The sequence below is a fragment of the Euprymna scolopes genome, chromosome 22, assembly GCF_053919585.1.
Source record: "Euprymna scolopes isolate OS-2025 chromosome 22, ASM5391958v1, whole genome shotgun sequence".
Taxonomy (NCBI): Eukaryota; Metazoa; Mollusca; class Cephalopoda; order Sepiida; family Sepiolidae; genus Euprymna; species Euprymna scolopes.
The window spans coordinates 98,952,029-98,969,910 of record NC_136503.1 but is presented as its reverse complement, the minus strand read 5'-3'; the positions used below and the strand labels follow the sequence as shown (position 1 = coordinate 98,969,910).

Genomic DNA, 17,882 nt, shown 5'->3' with positions numbered 1-17,882 from the left:
TTCTACGTCCAAAGCAAATCACAATTAAAACAAGTAATGATGCTTTATTTTGAGAGGAGTTAACATAACATATGACAAGCCCAAAATCAAGTTAAACACATCTTCCAACCGATCACAAACAGTTTGTCCACTTAAGATTCAGAGATCAATCTGTTTGAGAGACCGACAGAAGTGCAACTATGAAAATTTGTCAAAATAATTTTGGTACTTGTACAATTTAATCAAGACATTAAAAAATGAAAATATCAAAAAAAAGGTTATATTGTACGTTATCCGTTATGGAATGAAGATCTCCGGAAAAAAATTTCACTTAATTTGATTGAGTAGTTTTTGTTTTTTTACAGCGGAAAAACACGTTTTTATGAGAGCACGTTGAAGGCCCACATCTTGGATTTTTTCTTAATTCTTGTTTGGAGTTTAGAAACACCATGGGAGATAACTCCAGTTAAAGCGCTGACACTCCCTCCCCATCTTTAATACTAGCTTTTCTTCCTAAAAATCGAACCTTTTGCTCAATATCATAACAAATTGTTTTTTTTGCTGTAAAACAAATACTACTTGATGAAATAAAGTGAATTTTTTTTTTTGGAGAACTTCATTCCATAACGGATACGTACAATATTAACATTTTTCAATATTTTCATTTTTTTTAATGTCTCGATTAAACTGTACAAGTACCAGAATTTTATATGTTAATTTCTATTGTCCAATTCCTTTTTTGTGATATTGTTTTCTTAGTATTTGATAACACTGTTGTCATCTTTGACTTGAAATTTGTTTAACCATGTTTTGTTGATATATCTTCAGAAATTCAATAAAAGATGAAGGGAGGGGTGAAAAAAGTGGGAAAAATAAGACAGAAAAAAAAAGAATGAAACAAAAAAGAAAAAAAAAGTTCAAATAAATTAAAAAGGACTTACCATAAGCAGTGACGATATATGTGGAGTTGACACCTCCAGGAAGTGCAATTAATTTCACTTGGAAAACATGAGTTTTAAATTTTTGGAAATGGGTAAAAAAATTATACTGGATGTATTTCTGAAAAATTAAATCAAATAAAAAAAATTATACTGGATGTATTTCTGGAAAATTAAATCAAATAAAAAAAAAAAAATTACAAATAACAGAGTATATTTTTTTTTTTATTAGTTGAAAAATGAAAAAATTTTACGCACACACACATTATAGATGAGAGAAAAAATTTCCCGCGAATATATTCGCCATGTAGGGAAAAATCTATAAAACATAGCTTACAAACAAAAACAAAATAACTGCAATCAACTAACTAGCCATGCTCGTGTTAACTGGCCACAAAAAGATATAAACATATTAGACACTAAAATGCAAAAAATGTCAACACGGCACAGATTAACACACAGAAACCAATGTTTGCCTATGCTGTATCTGACCAGAGGAACAGGATTGGTTAGTTGTTGGTTGTTTTTGTTTTACAGCATATCAACCCTTTTCGGGTTATTTAATGCCAAATTCAAAGATTTTGAAGAAAAAATTTTTAATAGCATATATTTGTTGTTTTCAAGTCGGTTTCTATTTAACCCATAGTTGGAACCCTAACAGGTACTACCACTCTGGGTCAGAGTGGATCTGGGAGCAATGGTAATTAAAGGGTAGCTCCACACTCCCCAAAGTCCGCAAGTTGGGGCCTCACAACTAGATATAGTTTAAGGTCATATCCAGGACCAGAGGAACAGGAGGTATGGATCTCTCAGAGATTGACCACTAGCATCGTGCAACTATCGTGATTATAGGGCAATATCTGAGGAGTTCCCAAATTCCAAACCTCAAAATGGTGCACGAACATAAGACAAGAGCCAGCAGAACAACCTCCATCATGAAACCAGCCAAACATTTTGGACAAAACGTTTTGCAAATGAAACAGAATCAGAAAACAAGTCTGCCACAGAAATGACCTAAAATACACCAAGAATTTCCATTTTAAAAAACTGGAAGAATAAGACAAGCATTCCAAATATTTTCTGGGTGAATTCACTTGGGATTATAAAGATAAGGAAAGCTCTATAGACTGGCTAAAAAGAGGATCGCTCCACTATGATCAGGAGAGGATTATAATGGCTGCCTAAGATGAAGGCTCGATGACTAATACTTTTTTTTTTTTTTTTTTTTTTACACAGTGTTCACCACTTATCAAGGCCCGGAAGCCACTCAGGGATAAGGGTTATTGCAAGTACATTACGTTAGTGTGGAGATTTGATGAAGTGTTTGCTTAAAGGGGGCGGTTCATTAGGAATTTGTTAATGCTGGACTTGAACACATCCAAGTTGTAGTCAGGTGGGAAGCAGGCATACGGAACAGAGTTCCACAGGCGTGCAGTTCTAAGAAAGAAGCTTTGTTCATGGAATCCACGTTTTGATTCAGGCACAGATAAAGAGTGGGGGAAATTTTTCACAGTGGATTCGGCTAGACGGGTGTTTTTCGTGAAAGATTGGCGAGGGGGGACCAGAGATTGGAGTTCAGACGAGCACCTGCCATGGAAATAACGATAAAACAAGGATAGGCTCGCAACGTCTCTTCTGTGGGAGAGAGGTTGCAGGGTAGAGAAAAGGGCATCCCCCACCAAGCCACAAAGTCTATTTTGTACTCTGTCAAGGCAGGATAGGCTGTTTTTAGCAGCTCCTTCCCAGATATGGCAGCAGTATTCCATCCTTGGACGTACTGAGCTTTTATATAGATAGAGAATTGCATCAGTAGTGAGATATCTTCTGGAGCGGTAGAAGGAACCACCATCTTTCCAGCGACCCAGGCAACAAACTTGATGTACGTGTTCCATTTCAGATCAGGAGTGAAGGTCAAACCCAGAAGCTTGTCAAAACACAGGGCCTCTTCCAGACGAGAGCCATCCATCCCAATTGATACCAGATGGGGATCAAAGCGTTGATGATACTTACTTAAAAGATCTCAGCAATGACAACAAGTGCAGGTTCTGCTACAGGACGGCTACTATACAATGCGACACAGTGGAATGTGTAAATATCTCCACTGGACCATTTGTAAAAGTTGAATATCATATGTTGCAACAAGTCGTAGGAACATGTTTACCAGAAAAAACAGTTGGAAATAAGTCATACACCATCCACTATGACTACGCAATTCTTACAGCTACCTACCTTGAAAATGAAGCAATTAAACCTGACAGTGATAGGAGTAAAGAAAGAAGCAACCATAGTAGAAGTTAGTGTCTCCAATGATACGGAGTTAAACAGAGCTGAGAGGAAAAAAGATAACGAAATACTTAAGAAAAGAAACTGGAATCTTATGACCGGCATCGTTCCAATTATTATAGCAGCAAATGGACTTGCGGGAAAAAAAATTTCACAACAAACTCGAGATTAGACGATCACAAGGGAACATGCGTATACACATACACACCATATAGATGACTGTGACAAGTATACACACTTATGCAATCTAACCACGATACGACATAAATACAGATAGAAATTAAGTTGCGATATATATTTCAAAATTTTACAGAAAGTCAGAAAAATATTGGCACCAGTGGTTTCAAGCCCAATAGAAGAGGATTAGTTTATGGTCAAGAAATGTCTCTTCAGCCTCCATTTATATCTGTTCTCATATTCCTATAAAGTGGGGTGAAATAGAGAGAGAGAGAGAGGGACAAAAAGAAAGAGGGAGGGGCAAAAAGAAAGAGTAAAAGAGAGACAAAAAAGAGAGATAGAGAGAGGGATAAAAGAAAGAGAGAAGGGGATAAGAAAGAGAGAGGAGGACAAAAGAGAGGGGGAGAGAGGGACAAAAAAAAGAGAGGGAGGGATAAGAAAGAGAGAGGGAGGGGCAAAAAGACACAGAGAGAGGGACAAAAAGAGAGAGAGGGAGGGACAAAAAGAAAGAGGCACAAAAAGAAAAAGAGAGAGAGACTGATCACATCTGGTATTTGTTAAATCTTATAACCTGTACAAATGATAAGGATCACAATCAAATCTGAATAAATATGCAACTTGTATAAAAACATGTTGCATATTTATGTGAGGGTGGAGGTGGGAATCTTTCACCGACTGTCTTGACCCGGATGGAGGCGGGGGGGTGGAGGGCTCAGGTGTTTAGAATTCAGAGATTACCTGATAACACATTGTTTAAAGTGATGTCGGAACATGTCACTTTCCAACAAGTTTTTTGCTTGTTTACAAGCCGCAGTGTAAAGACTGCTAAGTCATCAATTCACCGATGACCCACACCCAAACAACACTCACCTCTCCCCTCGTCACATGACAAGTTAGGTAAGCTGCAATTCTCACACTCCCCTTCACTATTACTAATGACAGAAAAAAATCTTTCTTTGAGTGAAATCAAAACAAAATATATATATATCTATTTGTTTTTTGGGGGGTTTTTTTCGGGGGGGGGGGAAGTAGCTGGGGATGGGGCATCCTACCAGATGTCCGACATTTACCTGCTGTCACATACATTCTAACCAAAAGATCTTTTTAAAGATTGTAAGTCTGATAGTCTTTTTTTAATTATTTTTTATGAGTTCAGTTGCTTCTATAATTACTGGAATGATAAAGATCTTCCCCAAATTCCAATTTCTTTTCATGCCGTACCTAAAACCTTAGTATTTTGTTATCTTTCCCCTTTCAGTTCTGTTTAATCCAGCATCATTAGGACACAAACTTCTACTAAGGTTGCTTCTTTCTCCTTCTTGTACCATATAAATATGTCATGATCTAACCATTTTTCCAGCGACCTTGGCAACAGATTTGATGTATGTGCTCGGTTTCAGATCAGACTAAGGCACTTGTCTAAACACGAAGCGTCCTCAAGGCGAAAGATTCATTTCAATATGGGCCAGATGTTGGTCAGAGCGTTTATGATGGAAAGATAGAAACTTGGTTTTAGATGCATGAAAAGTAACCGGACACTTTTTTCCATATTGTACCACATGTCCAAGATAAGAGGAGAGAGAATCAAAGAGAACTTGGTCGTTTACAGCCTTTGATGTGTTACCATAGATGGTAGTGCCGTCAGCATAAATGTCTACAAATGATCGAAGGATGTGATTTGGAAGATCATTGATGAAGATCAGGAAGAGAGTTGAGCCCAACGACTCTTATAAACTTGCGTAGAAAAGGACTTTTTTTTTATTTGCTTACTTGATCGCTCACCGGCAAAAACGCACACGTGCAAAAGCTACGCGTTTACAAAAACGCACCATGTGCTAACTTTGTGTAACGTTTAAAATGTCACCGTTTGTTCACATTACATTTAAATTTCTGCATGTTTGTATGGTCAGTCAGGGAAAGGGGGAAGAAATAGCAAAGACAAACAGTCGAAAAAAAACAAAAACTCTGGGTTGTTTACAGTGAACAAGAGGGATTTTGCTGCTAGTTGAGTGGGTTGTGGAAGGGGGTTCTCATGTTGGGGTCAAGGGAGATTATAAGTGTAGTGAGGGTGCTTCTGCAGTATAAGAGCTGGTTAGTTGTTTTACGGCATATCAACCCTTTTCCATTATTCAATGTGACCCGACAGGGTACGGGGCAACGATGGAGAACCTTGCTGGTGGATCGAGAGGTAGCCAATCACTTGGGTGGTCCTGTTGGCACGAATTCGGGAGATTTCGCATTGTTGAATCTAACAGGATGATGATGGTGATGATGGTGATGATGATGATGATGATGATGATGATGATGATGATGGTGAAAGAAGAGGGTAGATGTGTTCTTAACAAGTGATCAAATGATTCCCCCACGAGATAGATAGCTGAAAGGTTCAAGTAGACACCATGAATATATATTTCCCAAACAGTGAAAATTTAGCACTTATGTTTTAATCGAGAGACCATCACAGAACCGAGTCAAGTGGTCAGTTAATTGGTAATTAACCGTGAAATCCCCTTTGGGAAGAGCATCCCACAACGAATGATAAATGAAAGAAAAAAAAAAAAAAAAAAAAAAAAACGTTTATTGCAAGATAGACTAGTTCTCATAACTTGGATTTTAAGGAATATGACATCTGATAGTGAAACCCTAAAAGTCGCCAATCCACAGGGCATGTGGCCGCTGACGAATTCAAATAAGGAGAGGAAAACCATTCTTTTCTCTTCGATAATTTTAAAGGTAGTTTTTTTTTTTTTTTTATTTCTTTTTTTTTCTCTGCGGTCGGAGGGAAATACTTGGACCTCCCCCCCAAGCTTTGGGAAGCGGAACGTTACTGGATCCAGCACAGGGACGGCTTCCGATTGGCTGATGGCCATTTGGGACCTATATTGCGAAGGCGGAGTTACAGCTGACCGATTTTTATATAACGAAAAGCGAAGACATCTGAACGACACACACTGCCACGCGTCTTTGGCGACCCCCATCCCCATTGCAACCTGGTTGAGACGCGCCTCTGTTTTCTTTTCTACGTTGATTTTTTTCTCAAGTGTAAACTGATGATAACAGACGAAGAACTTTGTTAATGAACGAAAATTTGTACGAGTGATTAACGCGTGGTGTACATACTACTTGTAACGTTTAATGCGATAATTATTTTACGTTATGAAAAAAGTTTATCCTTGATTTCTTTCGTTTTGTTTCGGAAACGCTGTTGCCTCGAAGTGCAGTCTGTTTTCATATCGGTCCTGTTGATAGTTTGGAAGGCGGACCAAGATTGGAGATAAGTAAGCGAACCACGGTGACATGGACAAATCCTACCACTGGACACAGACAAAAGATGATGCCAAAGGGACTCCGAGCCAGGTGCATCTTTCTTCCACGCCTGTGCATCTGTTGCGGCCCTGTAGGGGTCACACAATGCCGAACTCCTTTTCTTTCTCAAATTAAGTTATGTTGTAATGTAGCGCAGATATGTATATGTAAATGCATGCAAAATGACGTCACCATTAAAGAAAAGAAGCCTTAAAAAAAAAAAAAAAAAAAAGAAAAAAAAAAGAACGGTCACAAGAGAGACAGTAATAACGTTTGGTGTGTGAGAGTAACAACGAGGAAATAAATGGTGCTACAAGGAAAAAGTGAGTTGGAGTCATTTTCTATTTCCTGACTTGGTCCTCCTTAGCGACTGAAACAGCGCATAATGTGTGATTCTTCCCGGACAACATTACAATGCTAGTTAGATATTTTTTTATTCATTTGTTGAAGTTTTTTTACTTGTACGGGTTTACCTTTTTCAAAAATGTTAATATTGTGTTTATATTTCTAAATAGTTCATTTATGTTATTGATGTTGTAAATATTTTGATGGATACGTGTGACATGCATTCTGGAGGATCTTCATTCTCAGAAGGAAGAAGTGTGTGTGTGTGTGTGTGTCTCTCTCTCTCTCTCTCTCTCTGATAGTGAATTCTTTTAGTATGGGTTAATTTGAAAGAGTTTATTATTTTGAAAAGGGTTCCTTTCTTCTTGGGCAATTTTTTCATAATGAAATTATCGCTTAGTGGTTTGTAATCTGTATGGAAGCAGTATAACGGGATTCCAAACAAAAACATTTTCGGTAAAAAACATTACATACGAGATGCCTTCAATAAGTTTCCAGACTTTTCTTGTACAGCCATTTAAAATTATCGTAGATTCTTGAAAATTCAGTATGTTATTGTTACACATTTTATAAGATGGCCTATCAATTTTCATGATTTCAGCTTTAAATAAACAGTTATAGCAGGAATTGGAATACACCCTACTAAAGCCTGATTGTCACAGCTGGTGAATTTCAAAAATGCAATATGGAAGTGAATACACGTTAGAACGATATGCAATAAAATTCTGTTTTAAACTTGGAAAAAATGCCACAGAAAATGTATGGAATGCTTCAGACTGCTTTTGGACCATCTTGCATGAATTGAGCATCAGTTTTTGAGTGGCATAAGAGATTCAAGGAAGGCAGGGAATCTGAAGGATGATGAGAGGTGTGAGAGAAGTAAGGAAGTCAGAACACCAGAGTTGATTGGCCAAATAAAGAATTTTATGGATAAGAACCGCCGTGTCTATATAGACAATAAGTGCACAGTTTGATGTCAGTGTGGGAACTGTACACAATTATTCGCGAGGAACTGAAGATGCGGAAGATTTGCATAAAAGTTGTCTTAAAGGTGCTCCATCCTAGTCACAGACTATTTGCCCAAAATGGGCATCAGGACAGTTCCTCACCCTCCCTATAGTCCTGACCTTGCTCCCTGTGACTTTTGGTTATTCTCTAAACTCAAGGAAAACTTTAGAGGCTGTCGTTATTGGACAATTGAGGAGATGAAAGAGGCTGTGACAAGTGCCATTGACACTCTTACACAAGAGGACTTCCATGGGGCCTTCCAGAAGTTGTCGGAATGGTACAACAAGTGCATTACAGCCAGAGGAGATTACTTCGAAGGGGACTAGAGTTTGATGTGTGTACTATCAATAATAGTGCCCATACGAAAAAAGTCAGGAAACTTATTGAAGGCAGCTCATGTCATGTCAAAATTAATCTAAATTCCAAAACTGATCCAGTAGATGTGCTAAATCTATTTTTCACAAAAATTCATCGAAACTAGCGTTCCGATATTTTCTATTTTGAAATGGCAGATTAAATGCAAGGGAGATAAATAAAAATGATAGATTACAGTTACCTCTGCAATTAGGGAATAATATATATATATATATATATACCAATCGGTATGGACCCGACTATGGAAGATCAGATAATAAATAAACGTGGATTTATAAGACCAAAGAATCCAACCTTGATCGCCCTTCGGGGCCCGTGGCGCAGTTGATAGAGACGTTGAATCTCTACAGTTCCAGATGAACATTGTCTGAAGATGGTGGTTTCAATCCCACCCAAAGCGTGCCAGAGGTTAATTGGCCAAAAATGTGGTGAGACGACAACAATTACGGATGGCAGTGATGACTGAGAATGCAGTTAGGAGATTCAAAGTTCCTATTCGTCGCGGTTACCACCTGACGAAGGCCAGAGGAATAGTTGGCCGAAACGTTGTGCATAGACAAGCCAATAAAAAAAATGGAAAAACAACAACTAATAAAGATGAGACTAGTAGTCCGAAATAAAAATAAATTAATATATATAATGCTCATCTCAAAAATTAATTCCAATTAAGGAATAATATATATATACAGTTACCTCCTCTGAATTTTAAGAACTCGTGCCGATCGAAACACTTGATAAAATGACAATTCAATTTTTGGAATTTTTGGAATTTATTCTAATTTCGACATCACACGTGCAAATGTATTAACGGTTTTACTTGAAATTCAATTATACTAGAGTAGAGCTACAGCGATTTCATCAGAGCATATTCCGTGGATGTACGTAATTTGGAGTGCGATTTTTATCGATTGGATGTGAACAAGAGCCGATTTCATCAGAGCATATTCCGTGGATGTACGTAATTTGGAGTGCGATTTTTATCGATTGGATGTGAACAAGAGCCGATTTCATCAGAGCATATTCCGTGGATGTACGTAATTTGGAGTGCGATTTTTATCGATTGGATGTGAACAAGAGCCGAAAACGATACATTACCTTTTCGTATTTTGCTTCAGGTGGGAAATTGGCATTTTTAAAATCAAAAACACGGCATTTACTGTCTCTCTGCTTGTGGACATCATGTTCGATTTTCAAGAGGAGAGCACTTGTCCGACGTAAATGTTCTGAAAGACAGAAAAAACACAATTTTTATAATCTGCATATATATTAAAGTGATAATGTGTGAGGACACTTCTCAACCTATATACTCAACAAATTTTTGATCTACAGGCTTGAAATTTGGTATATAGGGTACTCAGATATATGGAAAACTTTTTAATTGGTTTTCATCTGGAATAAAGGGCTGCTATGGAGTCAAAATTGAAAAATTGGTACACGTTGAGAGGGGGGGGGGTCACCAGATTTTTATCCGTGTCAACTGCTTCACGACTGTATACGTGAATCATTCACATGACAAATTACTTATGTTAAGAATAAGTAGGTTTGAAAACACTTTTTAAAGATCACGCCAAGCTGGCTTAATGGTTATCGTACTTGACTCACTGTCTTTAGTTTTTTTTTTTATTTTACTTAAAAGAAGTGAAAAAACATAATACTTGCAAGCACATGTCTCAGTTTCTTACCGTTTTTTTGTTTACTTTATTTTTTTTTGTAAAATGAATTTAACGTTACGTTTAATACCTACAGTATTTCTGTTTATAATAAATAAGAATTTTGCATTAAGTGAAACTAGCAGGACCACGTAACTGGTGTTGCCCAGTAGAAGCTTGCCCCCCCACCCTCGCACAAAAGTAAACTACATTTGTTGTTGTTGGTCACTGCTTTACCTGAACAATTGTGGACACTGGTAGTAGTTTCTTACCGTTTTTTGGTTTACTTTATTTTTTTTTTTGTAAAATGAATTTAACGTTACATTTAATACCTACAGTATTTCTGTTTATAATAAATAAGAATTTTGCATTAAGTGAAACTAGCAGGACCACGTAACTGGTGTTGCCCAGTAGAAGCCTCCCCCCCCCTCGCACAAAAGTAAACTACATTTGTTGTTGTTGGTCACTGCTTTACCTGAACAATTGTGGACACTGGTAGTCATGGCTGCAATAAAATAATCTGGCTTTCACTGACGATTAGTTATGGTTTGAGGCGATAACGTGAAGGTACAGTTTGAAATTAAAAAAAAAACAAAAAAAAAAACAAGGGAATGTGTAGATCAGCATGAATTAATAAAATTACGAAAAATGGTCCATTAGAATAATAATGGAAAGTAAAAACAGAAGTTTTAGAGTTAAGGGATTCTAACTGTATACAAACTGTTTAGGGTGATCGAAATCAGTGGTCGCAGTTCTAGCTGTTTCTCTTTGTTGTTCAAGTCTTCCTCTGCTTTTCAACTCTTCCACCAATAGTTTTAAATTGAATTCCAGTTTTACATCTTTTTTTTTAACATGTAAAACAAAACAATTACGACTTTTTTCACTTCTTTGAGTATTATCATGTTAAGAACGGCTTTCAGAATAGACACCACCAACCTTCTAATCTCAGTAGGAGAAAAGTAGATTTGTTTGTTGCACATGTGTACAAACCTGGCAGTCAGTGAATTACAGTGCCTAATACAGGTCTTTATATCTCTATAAGTACTTGTCTCCACAAAATTTGAATGAGATTTTCTTAATCAGCATAGTCGAGAACCTGCAAAAGTCATTCTAAAGAAAATTGTGGAGGTGGACCTAATGTACAAATTTAACCCCACCCCCCACCCATGAAAATAAGTTAATGTGTGCGCATTAGTATTTTTTTTTTTTTCAGGAGGGAGGGTAGAGTTTTGTGTTGGGTTTATGATTTGCTCAAGCATTTGTAATATTTTATCTGGGCTGGTTAAATTCATTGTCGTGCACTCCATTATGACTGATTAAAAATTCAAAAAAAATTTTTTTCTTCCAATTTATCAAAAAGTCGTTTGCTTTGCTCCGTATTAGCTGAAACTTGACCAGTGCCCAGCATATTCTGTCAGCTTATGCCAGTTGTTGATCGAACCTGAGTGGACATTTACAAGAAATGCATTTTATAATATGCACCAGTACCAGAATTTGTTTATATTGGACTTAAAAGCGATCTTCTTGTAATGTTTCTAAATTTTTGAGGTGAGGATTAATTAAACTATTGTTGTCGTCCTAAGTGTTATTACAACACAAAATCTCATGAGAATAACAACCAAGATAAAAACACTAATCCTAGCAATTGGGCGCTGACGATGGGTCTTGATGGGCTGCCTTCTTTGTGAATTTTTGGAAGACTGTATAAGTGTGGTAGTTTACTGTGATGTTGAGCTAGTTATTTGACGAGTTTTCCAAATTTTTTTTGGATGCTATTAAAATTGAGTTTGGGAGCCTCTAATTATAGGAAAAATATTGTACATGCTTAAAATTTTGGTGATGAAAGGAAGATAATCCCTACTGATCTTTATTACAGTTGCTTCCCTTTTTTCGACCAACTTTTTTCACAAATTGAAACTAAAATCATAGAATGGAAACTAACTCACAGAATACGAAAATATCTACGGGGCCAGTAACTTCTCTCTTTTCTTTTCCAAACAACGACCAATATGCCTGAAGACGGTCAAAGGACAATCCGACCGAAACGTTGCACAAATAAAACTTCAAGATGAGAACAATAGTCCGAGCAATACAAGTAATATCTAACTGTTTCTTTGAAAAAAAAAAAAAAAAAAAAATATTATTTTCGCCATTCACCAATAAGAGCCATTGTCAAAATTTAATATTCCGTGCAGATTCTTGAGTTCAACAAGAGAAACAGCCGGAAAAAGCTTGGAAATTACATTGACCAAAACATTGTGGAAATAACGCTGAAGATGAGAACAATAGTTTGAAGAATCCAGAGAGAACCATCATTGAGGGAAAAGGAAGGCAAAAAAAGAAAATTGCAATTGTATTCTTAGTATTACCTACATTTCGACCTTTAGAAGATTATCACTTATGAGGTGCTTTAAACGAGTTTCCACTTAACTGCCGTGGGAAGTTAGAATGGTTCGGGAATAGGAGAATCCTTTTATAAGCGCAACTCTCACCCAATTCTAAATCCTAAATTAAGTATTCTTTCAGCATATTCACACACAATCTATATATATAGAAAAGTAAAATTGTTTGCGTGTGTGTGTGTGTGTGTGTGTGTGTGTGTGTGTGTGTGTGTGTGTGTGTGTTGTACATTTCTCTACCAAACTACTCTGCCAATTTTCAGTCTACAGACTAGAGATTTAGGAAAATCTTTTTAATCTGTTTTCAGCCAGACATTTGGCTGTCAAGGGGTTAAAGTTCAACAATTTGACCTTTGAAAACTCTACCAAACTCCTCTGCCAATTTTGGTTATGAAATGTAGGTTACTTGAACATGGATTAAACATTCAATTTGATTCGAGCCCCAAATATAAAATGTTAAGGGGTCAAAATTATGATCAAAGTTTTTTAAAAATTTGACCTCTCCCAAATTACTCAGCCAATTTGTGCCTAAACATTTGAAATCTTACATAAAGTGTATTCAGACATAGGGCAAGCATTTTAATCAGAGTGGCTGACAATTTGGCTGCCAAGGGTTCAAAGTTCAAAAGATTTTACATTTGCAGTCTCTAGCAAACTATTCAGCCAATTTTGGGTCTAAACATTAGAAAATTTACATAAAGGGTATTCAGACATGCCACAAGCTTTTTAATCAGTTTTTGAGTGAAAATTTGGCCGCCAAGAGATCAAAGTTGAAAGAGTTGACCTTTGCAAACTCTACCACACTCCTCTGCCCATTTTGGGGTCTAAACACTTGAAATTTTAGATGTAGATTACCTAAACACAAGTCAAACTTTCTAATATATATATATATATATATATATATATATATATATATATATATATATATCTGGCTGAGTTTATTTTACTTGTAAATATTAACTCTTTAATATTTATAATATATTTTAAGTTTACCATTTTGATTACCTTAATAAACTTATTGTAACTTTTATTTTTATTTTATATATATACATATATATATATATGTGTATATATATAAAGGAGATTAGAACAATAGTCTAAAGAGCAGAGTGTATTTTAATGTAATAGTAAAATTACTAGTTTAATTAAAATACAGGGAAAGAAAAAGTGCTCGTTGTAATTTAGATATATAATAAGCTCGATAGGTAAATATCCTAGAGCTAATTTAATATTTAGTAATGTGATTGATAATTTAAAAATCAAATTATAATTAAATTAAAAATCCGTTTCATAAGAAGGAACAACATAAAAAGCTATAGCAAGCATCTATATGAGTACTTTAACCATAGTTCCTGATTTCAAAGGGTGAAAAATTAAAGGATACATCTGCCTTACTTTTAATGCTAGGTTTATTTATAGTGTCTTTCACATTTAATAAAAACCCTTCACAATATTTGCTGATGGGGAAACCTTGTTTGTTAAAAACACTATATGTAATAATTATTGTCCGTAACTCGATGTCTACCACAATAAAAACACTGTTTTCCGAAACGATCGTACAAATAATTGATTTTGTTGTTGTTCCTTCTTATGAAACGGATTTTTAATTTAATTATAATTTGATTTTTAAATTATCAATCACATTACTATATATATATATATATATATATATATATATATATGCACATAAAGCTATGAACAGTACATAGAGCCTGAGCAAAGCCGGACTGAATTGCTACTCATCTAAAAAAAGTAGAATCTTTTTTGTTGGGGAAGAAGTACAATTGAATGTAATTTCTCTTTTAATTCGACAACTTTTTAAATGCTTATAATTTATGATGAGCCTTCAATAAGTTTGCAGATTTTTGCATATAGGTATTGACAGTACACACATGAAACTCTAGTCCCCTTCCAAGTAATCTCCTCCAGCTGCATTACACATTGTACCATTTCAACAACTTCTGGAAGGCCGCATTGAAGTCCTGTTGTGTGAGCATATCAATGGCACTCATTACAGCCTCTTTCATCTCCTCCATTGTCTCATAATGACAGCTAAGGTTTTCCTTGAGCTTAGGGAATAACCAAAAGTCACAGGTCTGAAGTATAGGGAGGGTGAAAAACTATCTTGATGCTCATCTTAGTCAAATAGTCTGATCTTCTCTGAGCACCCTTGGGACAAACTTTGTGCACTGTGCCTAAACCTAAACGTAGATTCCATGAACAAAGCTTCTTTCTTAGAACTGCACGCCTGTGGAATTGTCCTGCTTTCTTGCTGACTACAATATGGTTGTCTTCAAGTCTAATGTAAACAAGTTCTTGATGAGCCGTCCCACTTGTTAACAAATTTACCGAATTTCCATTACTATCGATTACTATATTGTCCAATTTCTCTCTATCCTCGAGTGGCCTCTTGGCCTTGATAAGTGGCGATGCCTATGTTTTAAAAAAAAAAAAAATCTTCCGCATCTTCAGTTCCTCGCAAATAATTGTGCGTACAATTTCCACCCCGACATCAAACAGCACTTATTGTCTCTATAGACACACAACGGTTCTTATCAATGAAATTCTTTATATGGTCAATCAACTCTGGTGTTCTGACTTCCTTACTCCTCCCACACCTCTCATCCCACACTGACTCCCTGCCTTCCTTGAATCTCTTATGCCACTCAAAAACTGATGCGCGATTCATACAAAATGGCCCAAAAAGCAGTCTGAAGTATTCCATGTTTCTGTGACATTTTTTCCAAATTTAAAAAAGGATTTAAAAAAAAAAATTTTTTATTACATTTTCTCCCCAAACAAGGCGCGTTGCCACTTTGGTGTAGGGGGCTCCTATCAGGGACAACAACTACTGGGGCACTATGTAGGGATTTGGGTAGCAAGATGTCTGTCCACGTTGCACTTGAACTTCAGTACAGTTGAGGAAGCAGGGACCTGGAATGGAATTCCAAAGTCTAGCAGTTCTGGGGAAGAAACTACTGGAGTAGAAAGATCTTTTACATCTAGGGATCTCTACAGTGTGGGGGTGGGATTTTGCAGCCTGTCGGGTCTGTCGAGGGTGTTCACGTCGTGGGGGCACAATTGCTTGCAGTTCGTTAGAGCATTCACCATTAAAATACTTGTAGAACAGGCAGAGGGATGCAATGTTTCGTCGATGGGACAGAGGCTGAAGCTCAGATGCCAGTTCAGAGTCTATCAGATTTGCGACTCTTTTGAACCTTGTCAAGGAGCGAGAGACTAGTAGCCGATGCACCAGCCCAAATATGACGGCAATACTCCATACATGGGCGAATGGTTGCCTTATAGAGGTACAGGATACTTTTGGGTGTTAGTAGTTTTCTAGCACGGTAGAGAGAACCTACCTTCTTCGCAGCGGCCCTGGCAATGCCCTCGATGTAATTGTTCCAATTCATGTTTTCTGTGAACGTTAGGCCAAGGAGCTTGAAAGACGTACTCTCAGATAAAGAGTCGTTGGCCATTGCTATAGGTGGTAGAGAAGGTTTCTTGTAATTATTGAATGAAACTAGCTTAGTCTTGGCACCATTGAACGTGACCATCTATTTTTGTCCCCATTCCACTACAGATTGGAGATCATCCTCTAGTGTTTCTGCCATTTCTTTAGATATGTGTTCATTTGTTTTCCTGTCGTGCCTGTTATAGAGTGTGGTGTCATCAGCATATATACCCATCTCAGAGGCAATTTTGTCGGGGAGGTCATTTATGAATAGAGGTCCAAGGATAGACCCCTGAGGCCTTCCCGCATTTATATCATATTGTTTAGATGTACGACCGTCGAGGACAACCTGGATTTTTCTCTTATCTAAGAAGGATTTAATTATGTTAAGTACTCTTCCAGTGATACCGTATGATCTAATTTTCCTGAGGAGACCCTCATGCCATATATAATATATGTCAAAAGCCTTAGATATATCTAGAGCTACCGCTCTGCCCTCCCCCGCTTTGTCCAGTGAATGGTATATACGTTCAGAGATTACAGTTAGCATGTCTGCTGTGGAACAGGTTTGTCTAAATCCATATTGTTAGTCAGTCAGAAGTTTAGCATCTGTAAGGTGACGGACTAGAGCATGTTTAATTAAGGTCTCAAATATTTTGGCAAAAAGTGGGAGGAGGCTAATGGGGCGATAATTTAATGGGTCAGTTCTTTCTGCCAGAATTCTTGAATACTGGTACCACAGAAGCAGTTTTCCAACAGCCCGGAAAGCAAGATTCATTAAGGCATTTGTTGTAGAGTTTGGAGAGAACTAGAGCTACTTCGGCTGAGCACTTTTTTAATAGCACAGCTGGGATGAGATCGGGTCCACATGCCTTTTCTTCAAAAGTGTCTTCACATCCAGATTGCATTTTTTAAATTCACCAGCTGTGACAATTAGGCTTTAGTAGGGTGTATTTCAATTGCTGCTGTAGCTGTTCATTTGAATCTGAAATCATAAAAATTGGCCAGTCATCTAATAAGATGTATAGCGATAAGATACTGAATTTTCAAGAGTCTACAACAATTTTAAATGCCTGTACAAATGTGGCATAATATATCTTGTTTTTTACTAACGATTCATATTGATTGGAGCTCAGTCGAGCACCTATCATGATATATAAGCATACATCTCACAGCCAATGCAATTTCAACCATCTGGTAAAAATTACAAAGAATAGCAAATGAAAACAAAGAATTCAAAGATTTATTTTGGTTGTTCAAGAGATTTGGATGTAGGGTAGGTGGGACCCGTGAGAAGTGGTCAGGGTAAGCTAAGGAGAAACGTTTCTACAGTTTCAACTCCCATCCCACCTCAACTCACCCCTAGACTAATTTCTTAGCAATCTACCCTTCACCCACTTCAGTCAAGTGAGGGAGTACAGCAGGAGAGTTCTGAGAGGTTCTACCCTAAAATTAATGAGGTCAGTCATCAAGTGCTGTCTCTGTCTGTCTCTCTCTCTCTCTCTCTGCTCCACTTGTCTTTAGCTTAGAGTCTTCAGAATCGAAAAGGTTTTAATAAACAATCTATACTTGCATACAAAGTTTGTGGGAAATGACATAATGGATACAAATTAGTAATGGGACGATTCCAAATCTCACCCCCCCTCCATTCCGATATAATTACCGATTCTAATGCTTTTAAAAAAAAAAATCACAGCTATAGTGTTCTTTTTCTTTTAATTACAATAAAAACTATCAAAATACACTTAAGAGATGGTTTTTGGCCATCAAGGGAGAGGGGGGGGGTCTTTGGTATTAGAGCGGGCAGAGCTTAGACCATTGTTGAGATGTCTTGTTCTATGTTGACTGAGGGATGTCTCTTGGCTCTCTAATCCATTCGTTAGTTTTAAATATTTGTGAACTCGTGCAGTTCCTTGGGAGTCGATGCCACAGCCATAATCAGAGGAAAAGATGAAAAGAAATTCGTTTT

The 17,882-nt window shown here is 36.9% G+C and overlaps 1 protein-coding gene across 1 annotated transcript in view; it reads right to left on the bottom strand.

The window, feature by feature from the left end:
• The window catches only part of LOC145243567 (uncharacterized), a 177,668-nt gene that overhangs the window by 30,095 nt on the left and 129,691 nt on the right, over window positions 1–17,882 (bottom strand). Inside the window, exons 4-5 of the mRNA XM_080106549.1 lie at window positions 9,507–9,634; window positions 921–1,038 (exon numbers count right to left, since the gene is read on the bottom strand). Of these exons, the coding sequence (XP_079962675.1) occupies window positions 921–1,038; window positions 9,507–9,634 (246 nt within the window). The remainder of the gene's footprint in view (window positions 1–920; window positions 1,039–9,506; window positions 9,635–17,882) is intronic.